Below are 21,847 nucleotides of genomic sequence, written 5' to 3' on the forward strand. Positions count from 1 at the left end.
ATATTCTTGTTTTATCTTGCAGTACATACCTTGACCTATTTGAGGAAGAATATCTCTCTGATGACCCTGATCTCCAGGAGGCCATTTACAGGTCATTAGATTCCAGCACAAGTGAGAGGTCAGTAGAAGATATTATACAAAATCCAAGTGTTGTAATCCAGGATAACAAAGACTTTTATTCTAGCCTCGAGACAAGTAGTAAAAAGCAAGCTGCAACCTACTCTTCTTCATCTGTCATCCAGTCATTTCTGTGGTCATTTTGTCAACAATGTACAATAGATTTATTTTTTATAAATCATGGTGTAAAACTTCTCTGAATGGAGATTTTCCGTGCCATAACATGCATTATATTTCATGTGTATGTATGACATCCTTTTTGTGATCAGATTGCAATCAGATAGCACTTGACCACATACATTTACACCTGGTATGAATGTATCTCTCCGGTGTCCACATCTACAATAGATCCATTGCATGTGCTTTCCCATTGACAGACACAGCTGCCAACTATTTGAATGTTTTTGTTTTTTTATGGCCTATTTCCACCTGAAGAGTTGTTGCATGTAGATTCAAGTTGCACTTGCATTTACACTTGTGTTCAGTGTGGTGACAATGTTCAGAAGTGGTTTGGCAGATCAAATACCAATCGTCCTCATTTTGTTTTGAGTATTTTTACATGCTCTTTATGTTTTTTGTGTGATATATCAGTGGGTTAGGTTATTCTGGAAAAGCAAGAAAAAAAGTAAAACTCTTTCCCTAATCTCTTTATGCCATCATCAAATATTTTTATGAATAATCAGTATTCATAATGTAGATGTTGGATTATAGTACAGCATGTGAGTTATTCTCATTGACACTAACAATGACTTTGTTTTATTGTCTTTTATTGTTCCAGTGATTTAAACATGACTTTAGAGAGTATAGTGGTGCAGATTTCATCTAGAGTAAATAATGACAGCACTGCGCACTTCAATATCATGAGAAGAAGTGTGTGGGATGGGGTATCCAGAGCCCTGGGCAGATCCAGTTTTTCACCCGAGAAGAAAGTGGATGTCAAGTTCACTGACGACTATGGATTATCTGAGGGAGCCGTGGACAATGGAGGACCTACTCGGGAGTTTTTCCGACTCTGTCTTCTTGAAATCAAGGACAAAATTGGCATCTTTGAGGGTCTACCTGATGCCAAAGTCCTCACATGCAACTCCAAAGGTACTTACGATTAAAATAATTCTTTCTCAGTGAGGATTTTTGTAATGCTCTAATTTATAAAGATTTTTATTTATTTTTAAATAAAACTCAGCCTGAATATTTCTGATGTAGCCATTTCACATGTGAGTTTGATTTAATTTGATTACAGCAATGAAAGATAATGGATACTTCAATGCTGGCCAGATTATGGCAATGTCGATTGCCCATGGGGGACAAAGTCCATGTTTCCTGTCTGAACTCTTGTATGAGTGTCTTCAAAAAGGTCCAGACAATGTGATGGTCAAAACTGAACATGTTAGTGATGAAGATACAAGGTCACAGGTGCAGTCGGTGAGCATATTTTACTTTGATTCTGTTGAATTTATAAAGTAATTATTAATTTTGCATTTGCTGATTAACAAACCATTGTATATCTTAGCTGTAAATAAAAGTCAATAAATATTTACTGTTCTCATATTCTAATGTAATTTTAATATTTTCAGATCTTACAAGCTGAGACTGAATCACAACTGCAAGATGCAGTCGCACAGGCAGCGAGCTTGATCAGTCTTGCAGGTCACAATGTTCACATAACACTGCAAAACAAGCAAGAGACTGCTTTGGACTTGGCTCACTGGTATGTCCTCCAGCGGACCCGTGCACCTTTTGAAAGGTATGTTTATAGTTGCTGTCATTGAAACTATAGAAACTGTTACCATTGTATACAAACAATTTCAATAGTGGGTGTAGAGTTCCATTTCATAGTGCACCACTGCAATTAAAAGTTTTTTTTGTTTTTTTTTTTTAATTAATTGGGGGGGTGTAGCCATTGGCTCTGTTGGTAAAGCAAATGCTCCTCCCCTCCGAAAAAGAACAAAATTCCTTACTAAATTGAACATTAAATGAACATCAGAACAACACATTCAGATTTGTTTCACTTTTAATAGGTTCAGAGATGGTTTAATGTCACTAGGTGTCCTGGAAGCTCTACAGAAATACCCTCTACAGATGAAGTGCCTTTTCGTGAAGGCTGAAAAGAGTTTAACAGCAGCTGATGTAGAGAATCTCTTTAGGATCATTCACTCTGAAAGAGGGAGTAATGCATTCCAAGAAGATTGCTGTACCCTAGCTTTCTGGCAAGACTACCTTCAAGATGCTGAATGTAAGTTTGGCATGTTGGACAGTGTTTCAACAAGACATTATTCTTTAAACTGTTTTGACTGTATCACTGTAGCACATGACATTGTTAAAAATGATTTTAATTGAGATGCTCCACTATGTATTATGTCTCCCAGAGTTCAGTTATTAATAATCTTCTATGTGCAACATTTGTTGTATTCTTGAGTTAATTACCCTCAAGTTATGGGACTTTTATTCATGTTTACCATAATATCTGATGTTATGACAGTATCGAATATCAATAGGCAAATTACTTCTAAGATTCAAGCAAAATACTAAATACTGGCAATATCTGCTTCTAGCATTGTTTTATAAGGGTTTATACCATATTAGGAACTTTAGGTACTTTTCCACAGCATAGCTTAACCCTAAACACAGGTGTTCCTAGGGTTACCAGGGCTTCCTATCTGCGCTAAAGCATTCCAGATCTGATTTTAACCTAGAGTGTATAATACAGTATAAGTTAAGTATATGATTGTAGTTTATAGTCTATTACATTCTGAGCTGTCCTTTCAAATTACTGTGTCATTTCAAAAATAAAAACGAATGCGTAATGCTGGTTTAGGGGAATTTAACTACTCACCAAATTTGCATCACTTAAGTGGTATAATACTTCACGACTTTAGGAAAATGCTGGTAGATGTAGTCATCATTTAATTGTGTTAATCGTTTTTTTATGTCTGACAGGTGAAAACAATGTCTCTCTGGCGGATATTCTCATTTTCCTTACTGGATGTGACAGTGTTCCAGCACTGGGCTTCTCTCCAAAGCCAAGCCTCGAGTTCATTACCTATTCCCGATTTCCACAGGCGAATACTTGTGAAAATATTCTTCGCATTCCAGTTCATGCAGTATACACTGCTTTCAAATCTGATATGGATTTTGCCATACGCAATTCACCAGGGTTTGGAAGAGTGTGAGATGTAAGAGGGCTTTTCGAGCTTGAGTTATGATGAGTATTTTTTTTTACTTGTTTGTTTACCATAAATAATTGCTATAACTTCTTTTTGGTTTTCCTAGAGACAGTATTATCTTGAATTGAGGCTTGAGGAAATGTAAATAGAAAATGTTCTTTGTTCTTTGTTAGTTTTGAAGATATATTTCAAGCCATGAGAGATTTGTCTACGTTTCAAGATGCCTGTATGTGTAGGGCCCTCTGATTAATGGTTCTATGTTCCTACTTTGTATGGACTGGTTCATTGTCAATTTAGTATCAATAGGAAATGTGCATCCCTGACTTATGTCGTGGACAGTAACTAAGAACATGTACCTAATTGAAACCAAACATGGCCATTTACAGTATTCCATGGTTAATTATTTTCATAATGCATACAGTGCAGTTTTTACCTTTCCTTTACCAGTACTGTAAATATGGAAGAGTATTAGGGCCACTGAATATTTTTTTTAATGGGGAACTTTTTTTTTAAATTCATTCTACAAAAAAGTCAGAACTCTGACTGTATACTGTAAAAGTTAAAGTCAGCCCAAAGAAAATTACTTTTAGAAAAAAAACCTCTCTTTCAAGATGCCTGTATTTTATGTGTGAGGCCTTCTGATGGATGGTTTTGTGTTCCTACTTTGTGTGGACTGGTTCATTGTCAATTTAGTATCACTAGGAAATGTACATACCTGACTTGTCATGTCGTGGGCAGTAACTAGTACATGTACCCAATTGTTCTTAAATAAAGATTTCAGGTCTTTACCAGGCCTTTACTTGAGCATTTGCATTACATGATACTTTATAATTCTACTTCACTACATCTCAGTTTGTGTCAGTTTAGGGGTCCGGAAGTGGAAAAGTTTGAGAACCCTATTCTTTTAACAGTACAACTGAAAGAGTCAAACTCTTACTGTATATACTTTTACTTGAAAAGAACTAAATACTTCATCCACAATTGAATATAATATGCATGGCACTTACAGTATCTATATGGTGATACATCATATGAAACTTACAGTATCTACATGGTGATACATCATATGAAAGAATAGTATGTTATGAGAAAATCTTAGGTCCTATGACCTGTACACTCCTTTTGTCCATTATCCCTTAAACGATTAAAACTCAAATTACTTATTTATATCCAGGTCTGTGACAATATATTATACCGCAGTAGTGGAACAACTGAATTACTAATGCTAGTAGACTATCTCTCAAGTAGGTCACATGCTCTGACAAAAAGTTCAATTCCATGATTTCCATCATCAGTGAAGGGGTTGATGGGCCTTAACTCCACATCCCACTGGTGATCATAAGGGGGTTGCACAGGCACACGATTGAGTGGCCTTTGATCCTGAGGAAGTTGGAGCATTCCGATTGTCCACAGTTGCAGTGGGGACCGACTCGCCATTGTCCTCAAGCTGTGGTTGTTCCACTGGATCACAAACTCATCCACAGATCTGTTTATTCTAGGAAGATAAACATGTTGAAGAGCTGTAATATGAAGAGGGTCAGTGCTGTCTAAAACTCTGACATATTCCATGAAGAAGAAAAGGTCTTTATAGTATGCTGACACAACCCTGTTTACTTCTGCCCACAGTCTTTCAATCCTTTGATTATGCACACTACGTCCAACCATGAAACTTCCTCTGTTTGTTCCTCGATTTGCAATCATGAACCGTGCAACATTAATGTTCTCGCTACCAGCATCACCCCTGACATGGTGTGGCAGTCCAAATACATTCACAGCACCCTGGAAAAGATGCAAGGCAGTCGATGCTCGGTTGTTTGTGCAACATCTCAGAAAGGTAATGCAGCAACTGTAGCCATCAACTGCTCCATGATAGACAAATCCCCATGGATTTAATTTGTGGTTTGTGTCAATATGCCTGAAATAAGAAGAAATGTATTATTATTTCTGTTTTTGATATTGTTATTATTAATATTATTATCATTATTATTGTTGTTGTTGTTATTATTATGATTATTATTGTAATAGACAACACTGGATGTACATAAAAATGTAACTTCATTGATTTTGCTGTAAGACTATTTGTACTTGGTAATAAGAATGTTCCAATCTCGGATGTAATGCGCCTCATGTACTAAGGCTACAAGTCCTCTGCTGCAGATGCAGTTCAACTCCTGCCTGCGACCCTTTGCTGCGCATTATTGACCAGCTAGGAAAAAATAACTAATGTTAATCAAATTTATAAAACACATACCACGCTTCATTTGGGGAAGAGACATTGTAGACCCTCCGTTGAATTGCCCTTCGTCCTCTCAAGGCTCGCCCCACTGGATCCACTGCCCTTAAACGCTCCCGTACCCGCCAACGCTGAACTCTGATTCCTCTCCCTCTCAAACTACCAGTGACATAGGTCTCTCCAGAACCGGGGGTTTGTCTGACAATATCAGCAATAAGACGATCGAGATCGTCATTTGTAACGTCAGTGAAACTCCCATAATCCAGCAGACCGAGTTGTGTCCTGTAGTTGTACAGTGTTCGGATATTTACAGACAGCATCCGAGATATGGTGATCCAGCTAAACCCTAAATCTCGCATGTGAATCAGCTGAGCAGCTGTTATGTTGTACCTTCAAAGAGAAAAAATAAAATAAAAACAAATATGTTAATGTGTTTATTCACATGTGAATTAATTGTCTTATTCCTATAGCAAGTACCTTGCAGCCTATAATATTTTTTTATGTGATGATAAATAATAATAAGTTTGTAAGTAGATATTATTCTTGGGCTGCATTAGCCTAGATCCCCACACACTTGTTTAAATATTACTTACCTCAGCCTTCCTCTCTGAGATGCAGAATGTGTGCCCATGTCATGCGGTCGTCCATCAACTTCCAGCTGGACTGTTATTTCCGCCAACATCTCGTTTAGAGACTCGTAGAGTCGTTCAAGAAGGACGCATAATGTTCTTTCAGCAATGTTTTGTTGAACATTATTACTCATAAGCACTATGAATGACGCAATAATGGAGATATGATCCTCAATGTGACGAGATACAGTCTCCAAACTGTTAGTGTCATTTGGAGTACAACCTATAGCAAAAAAAGTTATCCAGTTCAGTAAAGTACTGGAATATTTCAGCTGATGCCATTTTATTAAGCCAGCAAATTCTGAAGGCTACCACCTGACTTGACTTGGTTTTAGTACAACTTCATTCAACATATTTCGAAGTTCATTCAATATATTCCGATGTTCATTCAATATATTCCGAAGTTCATTCAATATATTCAAGTTTCATTCAATATATTCCAAAGTTCATTCAATATATTCCGAATTTCATTCAATATATTCCAAAATTCATTCAATATATTCCGAATTTCATTCAATATATTCCAAAATTCATTCAATATATTCCGAATTTCATTCAATATATTCCAAAGTTCATTCAATATTTTCCGAAGTTCATTCAATATATTCTGAAGTTCATTCAATATATTCAAGGTTCATTCAATATATTCAAGGTTCATTCAATATAATCCGAAGTTCATTCAATATATTCCGAAGTTCATTCAATATATTCAAGGTTCATTCAATATATTCAAGGTTCATTCAATATATTCCGAAGTTCATTCAATATATTCCGAAATTCATTCAATATATTCAAGGTTCATTCAATATATTCCGATGTTCATTCAATATATTCAAGGTTCATTCAATATAATCCGAAGTTCATTCAATATATTCAAGGTTCATTCAATATATTCAAGGTTCATTCAATATATTCCGAAGTATCTATCTATCTATATCTATATCTATATCTATATCATACTATGGCATGCCGTTCAGGAAATTAATATTTGAATATATTGAATGAACCTTGAATATATTGAATGAACTTCGGAATATATTGAATGAACCTTGAATATATTGAATGAACTTCGGAATATATTGAATGAACTTCGGAATATATTGAATGAACCTTGAATATATTGAATGAACTTCGGAATATATTGAATGAACCTTGAATATATTGAACGAACCTTGAATATATTGAATGAACTTCAGAATTTATTGAATGAATTTCGGAATATATTGAATGAATTTCGGAATATATTGAATGAATTTCGGAATATATTGAATGAAACTTGACTGACGTCATCATTGCCGCCATCTTGTACATGCATTTTGTTGCTGCCGCAATTATGAACCAGTCAGCTCGCAATATCGTGTCAGCTATTCTTAGCAATGATGACATTGTCAATGCACTGGCGAGTGCTTGTACCACCCAAAATCCCCCGGAGACACATGCCCAGCAATATCATGCTTTGGACGAAGAAGTCCAGGCTGCTTTTAATCGGGGCGGTTTAATGTCAGACAATATTTTCACGGACCATATTCACGGCTCAACGTGCGGTTTAAATTAACCCTACCTATTCTTACTTCTTCTGTCTTGGGCCCTTTCTAGTGAACGGGCGTAGATTGTTGTGGGGCACTGCTGTGAGGTCGATGGCAAGCTGAGGTTGCGATGATTAACAGAAGCCTGGTCTGTTGTGCGCCCAGGTCTGCCCCGATTAAAAGCAGCCTGGACTTCTTCGTCCAAAGTATTATATTGCTGGGCATGTGTCTCCGGGGGATTTTGGGTGGTACAAGCACTCGCCAGTGCATTGACAATATCATCATTGCTAAGAATAGCTGACACGATATTGCGAGCTGACTGGTTCATAATTGCGGCAGCAACGAAATGCATGTACAAGATGGCGGCAATGATGACGTCAGTCAAGTTTCATTCAATATATTCCGAAGTTCATTCAATATATTCCGAAGTTCATTCAATATATTCCGAAATTCATTCAATATATTCAAGGTTCATTCAATATATTCCGAAATTCATTCAATATATTCCAAAATTCATTCAATATATTCCGAAGTTCATTCAATATATTCCGAAATTCATTCAATATATTCCGAAGTTCATTCAATATATTCCGAAGTTCATTCAATATATTCCGAAATTCATTCAATATATTCAAGGTTCATTCAATATATTCCAATGTTCATTCAATATATTCCAAAGTTCATTCAATATATTCCGAAGTTCATTCAATATATTCCGAAATTCATTCAATATATTCCGAAGTTCATTCAATATATTCCGAAGTTCATTCAATATATTCAAGGTTCATTCAATATATTCAAGGTTCATTCAATATATTCCGAAGTTCATTCAATATATTCAAGGTTCATTCAATATATTCCGAAGTTCATTCAATATATTCAAGGTTCATTCAATATATTCCGAAGTTCATTCAATATATTCAAGGTTCATTCAATATATTCCGAAGTTCATTCAATATATTCAAGGTTCATTCAATATATTCAAATATTAATTTCCTGAACGGCATGCCATATTATATCTATCTATCTATCTATCTATCTATCTATCTATCTATCTATCTATCTATCTATCTATCTATCTATCTATCTATCTATCTATCTATCTATCTATCTATCTATCTATCTATCTATCTATCTATCTATCTATCTATCTATCTATCTATATATATATATATATATATATATATATATATATATATATATATATATATATATATATATAGTAAAGAAGCATACACAATGGTTATTTGTCGTTCGGAAGCAAACCGGAAATGTATTTTGAAATGCACCGGAAGCTGCGCATGTTTTTGTTGAAGCGACTTGACATCTGATGAGTGGAGAGACGTTGGCGTTACTCGCGTCATCTAAGCGAAACTTTCTCCTCTCCTTATGCTCACGGAATCAACGGCTGTAAGTTATCATTGTTTTATTGGATAACTTTATTATTGTTTATAAGATAAGAAGAAAACTTATAGAAGAAACTAAGTGTGTTTGTTGTTTCACTTGCAGTTTCACTCGTTGTGTTTAACACTGAATCGAAATAAAGGGAGCAAGATGCTCTGAATCCTGGCTCAAGTGTTCTATACATGAGTTTGGCTGGCTGATGAACTGTGACAACGTACATAACGCACAGGGAGATCAGTACATATATTTTCCCTGTGCGGCTTGGCGGCCCGGTACCGGTCTATAGCATAGACATCTATGTTTATTACACTTTTAGACCGTTTTTAGACGTGTTTTAGCCGAGACGTGTGGCGAGCATATAGACGTCTAATAAACATCTATTAGACGCAAAATGCTTGCAGGGAGCATATCTATGCTCACGGTCACTGCGCTAAGTACCGCGTATGCGCGTAACGTGATTAAACCTGCAAATTTTGGACAATCTGTAACATGACACGTAGCATTCCCTGCTTGAATTTGACTGAAAATGGCTGATGAACGTTGTGATGATGAAGGTTCTTTCAAAAACCTGTTTATGACGTCTCTGAGAAGACAACTTCAAACATGGCACTTGTGCACGTGAGTGTGGAGACGTTTCCTAAGAACAGGAAAGGGTGGGGAAGAGGAATTTGCGCATGCGCAATATTCAAAAGCAGACAAAACATCAACCAATCATTGTTGACGTGAATAATGGCAACGTTGGTCAGTTAACTTGTCAATCAATCTCTTTCCCGGGTTTTATTTCCTTGTTTATATCCATGCTCGCTCATGTCACTGCTCTAAATACTTCGCATGGGCGCAACGTGATTAAAACTCAGCAAATTTTGGACACTGGCTTTGTTGTAGCGTTCCCCGCTTGACTTCTGAAGTGGAAGCGATGTCGTCTGACGAATCTCACTCAGATGATTATTCCCGTTCTGACGAAAATGAAGATGAGTATGATTTCTTTCATGGGGTACAAGGCCACCAATTAGAACCAGTGAGAAGTACCCCAGCGACTGAAGCATCGCAAAACGAAGGCGCCGGATCGGGAGAAAATCAGTGGCTTTATACTGATATTGTTTTGGGTGTCCAATTTAATAAATTCTAAGAAAGTTGCAAAGAAAATGTCTTTTAATAATATATTCGGCAACACGTTTTTATTTATAGAGTAGAAAACAGTAGGAAAATAAATTTTTAGGACAGGGAAAACCCATGACCGATTATTACTTTGGTGTGCTAATTCTTATTTTCCCTTTGCACACATTATGTCAGAGATGGGGACTTGAGTCACTGTGACTTGGACTGGAGTCGATTCGAGTCGGTGTTTTGATGACTTGTGACTTGACTTGACAAAAAATTTAAAAACTTGAGACTTGACTTGGACTTGGACGTTACAGGCTCGGGACTTGACTTGAGACACGATGACTTGAATGACTTCAGTGTTATTTAGTTTATGTTTTCAGTTTGAATATAAATTTAATAATACATTTAAAAAATAATATCGATAACACGGTAGGAGCGCAGGCTGAGAATGGCGTTGTCATGATTGGATCACTACCCTCAATCAATCAGTCGTGCCCTCTCTACCTACCAAACGTGTTTATTGGAGAATCACGCCCCTTTATATCAGACATGCGCAAACATGTCAGCGGGAGCGGTACCGCGAGTCATCACCTTCGGCTATCGCAATTACTTTAATGACGGCAAAAGACGGACAGCACAGTGCGAGATATGCAACAAAAACATTTCGGACAGCCAGACGACAACTTCAAACTTTGTCCGTCATTTGAAGAGCCATTCTGCCAAGTAAAATTTGCAACTCAAATGTGTCAGACACTGTCGGCAGACGTTCATTTGTTTAGATTGAGCTGTCAATAAATCATTGTAAGAGGTAATTTCTTTTTTGTTTGATTCCATGGTGTATATTACTGAATATCAGTAATTACACTGCAAATCCAAATTATTGTCATATTTTTTAAACAGGTTAGACACATTGGACAATGATGGTTACTTTAAGTTACTGATATCTTGTCTTTTCACTACTAAGATCAGATTCTGTGGGTAAAATTGCAATAATAAGGTGACTTGACTTGGACTTGACTTAACCTATTTAAGGACTTGAGTTGGACTTGACGACCTATTTAAGGACTTGACTTGCCCAAGAAAAAAAATGACTTGGGACTTACTTGAGACTTGAAGGTTAAGACTTGAAACTTACTTGAGACTTGCACATGTGTGACTTGGTCCCATCTCTGCAGTATGTTACTACCGAAGTTACACCTATAGTTATAAGCCTAAACTTCTTTATTTTTCAAATAACATAAAGGTAACATTTCCATACCCCAAGAATCTCCCTTTTGGCAATTGCACGGCTCTGTCTTGGCACTTTCGAGGGGGGGGGGGGGGTGAACTTCGGGGGGCTCCGTTGTCTCTATTATGCTTATATGTGACGTATTGGAGACAAAACACCAGGTATTGTATGGATCTTCGCGCGATCAATCGGTAAACAATGGGGAGAGTCCTATCATCTACGTCACGGTACCATGTGATCCAGAATGGCGCAGTTCATGACGGGCAGGAAAGATCGAGAAATACACACAAATTGACTGCGTTTGGCTCACGAACGCAATTTTATTTTAAATTCTATAACATTATTTGGATACAGGTGAATATAATCGAACATTCTGAGTGTTTTTTAAAACATGTTAAAGGTGCCTTTACGTACGTTTTAAGACACACGCGTGTTGCTTCATTACAAGTGATTAGGACCATGAGTAGTGTACTGGTTCACAGAGCTGACTTTGATGCAAATGGTGTTCCATTAACAATTTCCATATGAATCACATATAATAACTTTTGCCCCTTGCCATAAATTAGCTGTGATACTCAGTGTTCTCGCAAATTTTTTATGTGTCTGTGCAAACACAAAAGCTCTCTGTGCACACTGTGGACCACTGTGTGCAAAACCAGATTCAATCAATCAATCAATCAATCAATCAATTAAAAAACTAAATAATTAAAATATTGTCAATGAGAATTTTAACTTGCTTGAGGTCGAATTTTGTTTTGTGTGACAGCTCGTTTCTTTTCTGTCGGTCTTTTACGCTCTCTCGCAATAATGTACCGATCCCCTGTCCCATCTTGAGTCTTTGTACAATTCCAACAGCTTTCAAATGACATTTCTGCTGAATGTGACGCTTGAGGTAGTCCAACTTCCATTCCTTCCATAATTCTCCCTCCGTAAACTCGCCCGCCACTTCGGCTTCATTGCATGTTTTGCAGAGGAGACCTTTCTCATTCGAAAAAGAGAAAATCTCACTCAGTTTCACCGTTTCCTCTTCTCATTGCAGACACTCCGACAGCCATTCAATCATAAAAGAACTGCCGCATCTCTTATTTATTTTGGCTTGGCGAGTGGATGTGTCGCTGCTTGTTCGTTTCGCCATGATTAGCTAATTTAGCATTTGCATCGCTTGACTCCGTCGCACTGTCGTTAGCTAGCGAACCTGCGCGGCACGGATGGGCAGGACACATGTTCAGGCACTGTCAATCCTATGATTGGCTATGTAGCGTAAGTGAACCATATCATATCATTGGCTAGACACCTGTCAATTACTGATTTACACTACAAAAAGCCACAGAAAGAAAATCATTCATCCACTTAATTAGATTAGAATAGATTAAGTCTAACATTAGGTATTAATCAATCACTTTATGCAGAATTTTATTTTGTGCGCAGAGACTGCGCGACCAGTGCGTAATTGCGCAGTTGCGCAACTTAGAGGGAAAACTGTTGATACTCCAGATCGTGCTTATTGTTGTTGTGTGCACCTGTGATTTGTCAGCCTGTAACAACTCTGTCAGAGGTTTCCTTTTTTGTACTTTCTGCACTGTAATATGGATACTATATTTTGGCCTCTTTTTTTTAACCCAATATACAGTAGAGCAAGTGGAACTGGGACTAATACTCCCATTGTCACCAAATCAGTAACATTCTGAAGTTATGGTTGTCCATTTAGAGTCACCAAGCAACAGCGATAAAGAACATTAAGATTGTGTGTGTGCGTGTGTGTGCGTGTGTGTGTGTGCGTGTGTGTGTGTGTGTGTGTGTGTGTGCCCGCGTGCACGTGTGTGTGTGCGTGTGTGTATGTGTGTGTCTGTCTGTGTCTGTCTGTCTGTCTGTGGTTGTTGGTAGCCCTGGGTAATCTAAATGCCTTGGGCAATTTACATTTACATGGCAACCGATACAGTACAAACTGCAATCTGATTAGAGAATAAAACAACAAACTAGAAACACATGTAATGAAATGAAAACTGTTCAAAATAATTTATTACCATTTCATATACGTGGTAATAGTAGGTTTGTGACTCTGATAGTGTTTGAGCGAGCGAGCTCGGACCGGAAAGGAAATGTTGTTTTTGGTTACGCCACCGGGTCCTGATGGCTGTTGGAATTTCCTGGTACAGATGCACCTCTATGTTTGCTTCTTTGTAAACAATTAAGAGCTATCCTGACACCAATGTATGTTCTGTGCTTCTTCCTCAGGGAAAAGCTTCTCCAGTGCAGTCCTTTTATACATACCTGAGATAGAAAATTGACAGCTTGAGGGCCATGCCTGGCCCGTGCTAACACTTGGAGTGGCCTCAAGAATAAGTTTATAAAAATGCTTCCTCAACTACAGTGTGTATAGAATTATTACGCAAGTTGTATTTGAGAGGATTCTTTTCATTATTGAACAACTATGTTCTCAATCAACCCAAAAGACTCATAAATATCAAAGCTTCATATTTTTGGATGTCGGAGTGTTTTTTTTTTTTTAGTTTTGGCTATCTTAGGAGGATATCTGTTTGGGCAGGTAACTATTACTGTGCAGAATTATTAGGCAACTTAATAAAACCCAAAAATCTCACTTGTTTATTTGTCATGTGTGAGTTGAGCAGGGTGACCATGTGCAGCTTGGACCAGGGTTTATTGAAGGGAAAGGGGGTAGTGGAGAACAGAGACACAGGCGGGGCACAGACTCACGGACAGCAGAAAGGGAACAGTCCACTCGGACCAGGAACAGAGACAGGAAGCAGGTACCGACCATGAGCCTACACACGAGACCGTGGGGAATGCACGTAAGGGACAGAAACAGCAGGGGCAGAAACAGACAGCAACTAACAGTACATAAGGGAGAAACACTCGGGCAAGTTTTAATGCACAGGTGCCAAATGGAATTTCCTAAGTTGCTACTAATGTTCATGGTCTCAGTTGTTGTAAAACAAAGTTCCCCTCCAATAATCGACATTTTTTGACCGGTCCCACTTATATAAAAGAAAAGAAGGAAAGATATCAACATAGCCCACAATATAGCAAGGTAAAAATGCAATAAAGTCATTGTTACAAAAGAAAATTCACAATTGAGTGAGGTTGCAATGAACAAACCGCAAGTAGCAAGGGAACACCAAATGTTAACTGGTTATTATTTGAGTTGTATTGTATTTGAGTTGGGCCACAAGTTTATGCAAGGAATAGGTAGAAGAGGAACGGTGTCATATGTCAATCACCACTGCATGCACACACGCACACACAAATGACCTCATCTGGCTCCTCTCAGCGTGGAGCAGCGGCTGAACTCTGAGTCTCTCCAGGATGACTGAGTTTCTCACCCTGTCTCTGAGACCCAGAACACCCTGTGGAGGAAACTTATTTCGGCAGCTTGTATCCGTGATCTTGTTCTTTTTGTCCCAGCCCACAACCATAGGTTGATCTACGTACCTACCCTGGAACGTAACTCGACTGGTAAATTGAGAGCTTTGCCTTTCGACTCAACACTTTCTTCACCGCAACAGACTGATAGTGTGGCGAACGTGGCTCAGGCAGTAGAGCGGGTCGATTAGTAACCAGAGGGTTGGCAGTTCGACCCTAGCTCTTTCACAGTCACGTGTCGTTGTGTTCTTGGGCAAGACACTTCACACACCTTGCCTCCAGGTCAATTGACTTACCTGGTAAAACATTAAAAAAAAAAAAAAAAAAGAGTCCACATCACAGCAGACGCTGCACTGATCTGCCTGTTGATCTCCCACTCCATCCTGACAGTGGATTCTGCCAGGTGTTCTCAACAAACTCTCACAATACGTTTGGATCTGTCAGCTTGGACCATCATCCACCCCAGATAGACAGACAGACAGACAGGTAGATTGATTGATTGATTGATTGTTTGATTGATTGGCAGGCGGGCAGGCAGACAGACAGATACTTTATCAATCCATCCATTTTCTTTGTCCCCACGGGGGTCGCGGGCATGCTGGAGCCTATCCCAGCTGTCATCGGGCAGTAGGTGGGGGACACTCTGAACTGGTTGCCAGCCAAACACAGGACACACAGAGACAAACAACTATCCGCACTCGTAGATGGGCAATCTGCCCAATCTGCAATCTGCCAACACCTAGGGGCAATTTGGAGTGCTCAATCGGCCTACCAAGCATGTTTTTGGGATGTGGAGAAGTGCCTGGAGAAAGCCCACGCGAACACGGGGAGAACATGCAAACTCCACAAAGAGAGGGCCGGAGGTGGAATCAAACCCGCACCCTCCTAAGGTGAGGTGGACGGGCTAACCATTGCGCCATCGAGCCGCCTTATCAATCCCCCGGGGGAAATTCAGAAGCCATCTCACAACTGGGTGTTGATCAGTTGACAACTCCATCCTTCTTTTCAACTAAGTGTCAACAACATGCGGCCACAAATGACACAACTACAAAGTCGTAGGGTGTCCTGGTGCCAAGTGCACATATGGACACCCTTGTGTTTGAAAATGGTGTTTGTTCGACACAGAAGTCCAAAATGTCACTCAGGTTCTGATCAGGGGAGCCGTTCCTCCCAATCACACCCTTCCAGGTCTCGCTGTCATTGCCTACGTGAGCACAACAATCACCTAGCAGAATGATGGAGTCCACAGAACGAATGGCAGCGCATACCTTGGCTTCAAGCTGTCACGTGCCTGCGTCACCTGACTACCGGCTACACAATCAAGCCAATCACCAGCTCTATTTAAACTCGGTGAAGCCGGTGGTTGTCAGTTTGTCCCCTTACCCTGCCCGTGACGCCACTGGTCACTGTGCTCTGCTCACTGTGCCCTGCCCGAACGATTCCCATTGTCGACTTTGCTCGTGTTCTGACCCGACTCGCCTAGCTCGCTGCCTGTTCTGACCACTCGCCTGTCCTCGACCACACTCTGATCGCCGCCTGCCTCAACCATCTGCCTGCCTCCGACTACGGGCTGCACTCTTCTGCTCAGCCACACCAGCCAGACCAGCAGTCCAGCATTCAACTTCCCCTTTCCCCTGTTTAATAAAGGTTCGTGCTGCATTTGGTCGCCCCGTCTCTGTTCCTGACACAAGCATATGCAGTGATCCCTCGCCACTTCGTGCTTGACTTTTCATTAATGTGCTACATCGCGGGTTTATAAGTGATGGGAGAACAGAATTTAAATACACGCTGATAGTGCCTCTGAGCAATGTGTGTCACTGTGGACAAGCGCAGGAACCATGGCAGCCAGCCTGTCACAAACGAGATAGGACAACTATTTGCAACACGGGCTGTTTATTTAGGGAATGCGAAAAAAGGAGAAGGGGAAAAGGGAGGCTGGAACGCCAGCAGAGCTGGTGCATGAAGCGACTGACAAGCCGGTCAGCGAGCTCGCGTAGTTTATCGTGGTGGCATCTCATTACACAGTGGAACAGGCAAATGGCAATCAGGAGGTAGTGCGTGTGTCATGCCAGACAACCAGCCAGGCGTACGGCTACACAGCAGATTAGGCAAATGGGAATCAGGTGGGAGGCGTGCGTGTGTCAAAGCAGACAGAACGGCAAGGACTGACCGGCGAATGCCGTGTTTATATGCGCCCTAATCAGCGGGTAACACGGGACAGGTGGTGGTGCCGATGTCCCAAGGTCTAGCACAGCGGGCAGATCAGCCGGCCAGCAGGACAAGAGCCAAGACGTGACACAGCTGTGCAGGAAGAAACAATGCACCGCCGTGCAGAAAGAGTCGAGACAGCGGCAATGAGCACTCATAGCACGGGGTGTGCCTGAGCAATGTGCTTCACTCAGCACAAGCACGGGGTGCGTGACTGGCTTCCGTGCACGTAGGAAAAAATCACTCCCGTCCAGGAGTTCGGATGACGGCAATGAGCCCTGATTGTGTGGGGTGTGCCTCTGACCAATGTCACTGTGGACGTGACTGAGTTCAAGCGCCGCACGGGAGGAAAGATGGACCAACCGGTGCAGGAGTCGGGAGACGTGACAATATCACGTTTGGTCATTTGTTTAGTGTAAAGGCACAATACAGTAATCCCTCACTACATTGCAGTTCGATTAGCGCGGCTTCAGTACATCTCAACTTTTTTTCCCATAAAAAAATTTGAAAATTCACAAATTCAAAATAAACCTTCTAATTGAGGAATTATGGCACAAAAGTTGCCAACACGGCAGCAGAAGGCAGGGAGTGTCCACCCAATTGCAGTATGTACACTTGTACCTTTTTATTAAAAAAGTTGTTATAATAATAAGACTAAGCTATTCCTTTGTCTTTAAAAGTCACAGGTTTTGAGGATATGTCAACTTGAAAAGCACCAGCTCTGAGCCATAGAATATACCTGTTGCAAAAACCAGCTTTAACACAATTTTTAAAAAATTCATTATTTTTCCTCTAGATGGCATCCAGGACATAGTTGGTCAAAACGTTTATACCCCAGTTAAATTCATAACCCGCCATTAGCAGTACATGGTTTGTGATGTCCTCAAAGGTAATCATAATGTTAGAGTCACCCTCTCGTGCCAATATAGCTCACAATTCCTCAATTTAGTTTACTTTTGGTTTTGCAAAAAAAAGTTAGTCAAATGATACAGAGCACTCCTAAGAATAAAAGAAGCAAGGATTACTGATGAGCAAAATGTAATGTAGTACAGCGATCCCTCATTCATCGTGGAAGATGCGTTCCAGAAGAACGAAAAACTAAATCCATGAACTAGAAACGGTATACAGTAATCCCTCGTTTATCGCGGATAATTGGTTCCAAGACCACCAAGACGATATGTGAAAATCCGTGATGTAGTGTCACCCTTTTTTTAACATACATACATTGTGTATGTATCAATAAGTGTATATTAAACCATATGTGTGTGTGTGTGTGTGTGCGCGTGTGTGTGACATGTATATGTAGCTAAAATATACATACTGTAATTATGTTTTTAGAAGTCTTTTACTATTATGACAACTTTTTTGTCACAAGGTAGAAATGTACATACTATAAATATGTTTTTAGAACTCTTATTATAACTTTTTTTATAAAAAGGTATAAATGTACGCACTGCAATTGTGTGGACATTCCCTGCCTTCTGCTGGCGTGTGGGCAAATTTCGTGCCATAATTCCTCAATTTAGAACAGTGGTTCTTAACCTGGGTTCGATCAAACCCTAGGGGTTCGGTGAGTCGGCTTCAGGGGTTCGGCAGAGCTGGTATGTCAAAAATGAATGAATGAATGAATCAATCAATCAATCAATGAAAGTAGACTAAATTCTAGACTGGAGAAAAGCAGGTCTAATTCCAGACGCAGGTGGTCGAGCGCAAATGTGGTGCATTTGCTGACAGACAAATCGGAGCTCTGCAAGTGTGAGGGGGAATCCACAGTGCTGCCGACCCCCACCCCTGATTCCCCTGGTCAATGTAAATGTATTTACATGTTCTATAATAGATTGATCTGCATGTTGAAGGGCATCTTTCTGGAATAGAGTGGGCTATATTTCGAGAAAGGTCCAGAATAAAATTTTTTAGCATGCCAGTCAGTTCAGCCTTCGTTATACCTTCCATTGGGTTATAAGTAAATGAGGCCAAATGGCGGACTTGGATTTGCACTTTGAATGCCCAATTTTTTTATGCAAATAAGTGACACAGCGTGAATTGGTTGACAAATGTCTACTTCTATTCCATAAAGGCGCAAACACCCTTTTACCACCAATTCTAGCACTGCGAGGTTTAGCAAAATACCAAAAGAAAGAAAACGACCAATGCGCACCGACTGCGCTTGGCGCAAGATTTGTGCCTTCAGCGAAAATAGAGCCCCCTGTCTTCGATGCTATCGGCTACTGTTCACTCATGGATAATGAGCTCTAGCTTCAAAAATTGCAAATTTCTTTTAAGAACAAACCTATTTCAAATGCTGGTAATAGATTGCATTTAGGCCACCTACTGAAAATGTACAGTAAACACTTACTGAAATATATATGTAAACCAATTTGAAAGAGTTTTCATGAATTTCAAAGAAATTAATCTTGTTTAATCCACAATCTGCCATATTTAAACAATGTTCATGTATCGTCGCTGATTGGATTTCATCAATTTTGAAAGTCACAGATTTTGTTGATTTTAAGAAATATAATTAATATAGTAATTATACCATTAGAATTGTATGAACTATAAAATTGAAATTAAATTCCATCCATTTTCCGAACCGCTTAGTCCCCACGGGGGTCGCGGGCGTGCTGGAGCCTATCCCAGCCGTCATCGGGCAGTAGGCGGGGGACACCCTGAACTGGTTGCCAGCCAATCGCAGGGCACACAGAGACAGACAACCAATCGCACTCACACTCACACCTAGGGACAATTTGGAGTCTTCAATCGGCCTACCAAGCATGTTTTTGGAATGTGGGAGGAAACCGGAGTGCCCGGAGAAAACCCACGCGGGCCCGGGGAGAACATGCAAACTCCACACAGGGAGGGCCGGAGGTGGAATCGAACCCGTACCTTCCTAACTGTGAGGCGGACGTGCTAACCAGTGCGCCACCGAGCCGCCTGAAATTAAATTGAATATGTGAAAATAATTGAAAATAAACTATGGCACTCATTTATTTCTGAGTGAGAAGGGAAATGAGAACAAATTCTCTTTTGCAATGCCAACTTGTCTGTAAAGTGGCACGGCCACGGGCGCATACAAATATCCACCTTCCCTTTACTCTCTAACAAATTCAATTTTCTTCTCTGTTTCAGCTGTTTTTAATCTATTAATATCTAAAACCAGCCAAAATTAAAAAACAAAATAAAAAAAATCACAGAATAACAAAAAAGTGCTGTAATGACCAAATAAATAAATAAATAAAATTTGTACTGTAACTGATAAGATTATAGCAGCCATTCAAAGAGTTTAACTACATTATCTAGAATGTGATGCTACAGAAACTGTGGCATAAATACTTCAAACAGTCATCATGGATGATTATTAAGTCAGATCAAATACTGCAAAACTTGCAAGCTGCTCAGGAAGTATCTACATTTTTAACCCTATATGGCTTTGTGAGGGAGCGGGCGGTATGGGTTGTGTGCTGACTCATCGGTCATCCTCCCTCTTTCTGCAGATTCACATTTTTTTGTTCTGAAAATAATTTTTATTTCTTAAATTTTAAGGAGTGTTGGGAGTGCTAAAATATAGCTCACAAAATAATTAAACAAGGTTGTACGATGGCAAGCATTTGGTTCAATTAGTTCATGGGGGAGCGGAATGGGAAGTTAAAATTGTTACCGTATCATTGAACAGACTGTGGTAGGGTCCAAAAACTGTAGTACAGGTTTAATAAATGTTAAATCTAATTGGCCATACATTCATATTCAAATTCTCAGAATTAATAATTAGTGACGCATTGTGCAGTATAGAATAAAGCAAGGTGTTTTTTATGTGTTCGAAAAAAAAAAAAATTCGCCTCAAAAGAGAGGTGATAATTTGTACCACTGACTTTCTATTTCATGTGTGCCCTGGTGACGAGTTCAGGCTGTGTACCCCGCCTAGCACCCAAGACAGATGGGATAGGATTCAGCGCGCCAGATACCCTTGTGAGGATAAGCAGTTCAGAAAATGGATGGATGGATCCGCTTCTCCCGACAATCATCAGTGTTAGTTCAACACATTTTGATTGAGTAAATCCAAAAGATTTTTTTCAGCATACCGTTGGTGTCCTTTGGTTCCATTAGATTTAATTAATTCATACATGTAGCTACATTGGTTGTACATGATTAAATTTCCTTAAACTAAGATATATCCTTTTAATATTTGGGGGGAAAATGGGAGAAAGTTATGATAGTTGTCTACATATTTTACGTCTCATCGAAAGTTTAGTCTTTTTTTCAGTAATGAGTACGTGTATGCTCTTCCCTATACAAATCGTTTAAGAATCATGAGAAAACTAGTAAGGAGGTCATTTACAATGATGTATTATTTTTTCTATACATTTTGAAACTTCAGTTAGGCCAGGGGTGTCCAAACTTTTTGCAAAGCGGGCCAGATTTGGTTAGATGAAATTGTATAGGGGCCGACCATTCTCATCGACATTCCTCGAACCATTACCATTGTAAATGAACTTGTAAATATGTAACTATATCCTTTGCTGTCTGCAGATAGGTTGATATTGCAAATGAGAATCTATTGTCAATTGCACTACCAGAAACGTTAAAGATTAAAATAATAATACATTAAATACAAATGAACAATTTTATGAAAGTTGAATGATTGTTTTAATTAGATCTATTAAGTTTGTTTAATTATTGTAATAATGAGAAGGGTGATATTGGTGTTTCGACTGCAGTAGACAGGCCAGGTGCATCATGTCAGATTTTTAATCCAAATTAAATCATTCTCCATTTTATCTTTTTTATTTCAACTTCATAACTTCAAATTACTTCATAATCGCAAAATAATAATGCATAGTGATTTTGTTGTTTGC

General features: G+C 39.4%; 2 protein-coding genes and 1 long non-coding RNA gene across 9 annotated transcripts in view; 2 read left to right on the top strand and 1 right to left on the bottom strand.

Annotated features, from left to right (window-relative positions):
• Nucleotides 1-4,085, top strand: part of LOC148398508 (G2/M phase-specific E3 ubiquitin-protein ligase-like) — a 97,583-nt gene extending 93,498 nt beyond the window's left edge. For all 5 annotated transcript variants that reach the window (XM_088376798.1, XM_088376796.1, XM_088376799.1 and 2 more), the window contains 6 exons: nt 23-118; nt 896-1,209; nt 1,358-1,539; nt 1,692-1,861; nt 2,136-2,350; nt 3,055-4,085. In XM_088376798.1, coding sequence (XP_088232924.1) covers nt 23-118; nt 896-1,209; nt 1,358-1,539; nt 1,692-1,861; nt 2,136-2,350; nt 3,055-3,287 — 1,210 coding nt within the window. In that variant the 3' untranslated portion in view covers nt 3,288-4,085. The remainder of the gene's footprint in view (nt 1-22; nt 119-895; nt 1,210-1,357; nt 1,540-1,691; nt 1,862-2,135; nt 2,351-3,054) is intronic.
• Nucleotides 4,086-4,214: 129 nt separating this feature from the next.
• On the bottom strand, nt 4,215-6,860 carry LOC148398512 (uncharacterized). Its single transcript, XM_088376802.1, has 3 exons — nt 6,108-6,860; nt 5,533-5,904; nt 4,215-5,196 (listed from the first exon to the last, which is right to left on the bottom strand). Exons 1-3 carry the CDS (start codon nt 6,275-6,277, stop codon nt 4,515-4,517), a joined length of 1,224 nt encoding a protein of 407 aa, XP_088232928.1. The 5' UTR covers nt 6,278-6,860; the 3' UTR covers nt 4,215-4,514.
• Nucleotides 6,861-8,904: 2,044 nt separating this feature from the next.
• LOC148398513 (uncharacterized) lies at nt 8,905-21,159 on the top strand. Of its 3 annotated transcripts, none has more exons than XR_015858623.1 (4): nt 8,905-9,079; nt 13,641-13,950; nt 14,028-14,173; nt 20,899-21,159. It is a non-coding gene; the product is annotated as an uncharacterized LOC148398513 (long non-coding RNA). The 3 variants fall into 3 exon arrangements; XR_015858624.1 differs by having other exon boundaries at nt 14,033-14,173; XR_015858622.1 differs by having other exon boundaries at nt 14,036-14,173.
• Nucleotides 21,160-21,847: the final 688 nt, after the last annotated feature.

This window comes from Syngnathus floridae, chromosome 5 (assembly GCF_059516105.1).
Source record: "Syngnathus floridae isolate MCC-2025c chromosome 5, RoL_Sflo_1.0, whole genome shotgun sequence".
Lineage (NCBI taxonomy): Eukaryota > Metazoa > Chordata > Actinopteri > Syngnathiformes > Syngnathidae > Syngnathus > Syngnathus floridae.

What these genes read in the sequence shown, in the direction of transcription:
- LOC148398512 (XM_088376802.1), bottom strand. Translation starts at nt 6,277, where the DNA reads ATGAGTAATAATGTTCAACAAAACATTGCTGAAAGAACATTATGCGTC. An exon ending in TCTCAGAGAGGAAGGCTGAG is followed by an intron (nt 5,905 to 6,107) that starts GTAAGTAATATT and finishes TTCTCTTTGAAG; the next exon opens with GTACAACATAACAGCTGCTC. An exon ending in TCTTCCCCAAATGAAGCGTG is followed by an intron (nt 5,197 to 5,532) that starts GTATGTGTTTTA and finishes TTCTTATTTCAG; the next exon opens with GCATATTGACACAAACCACA.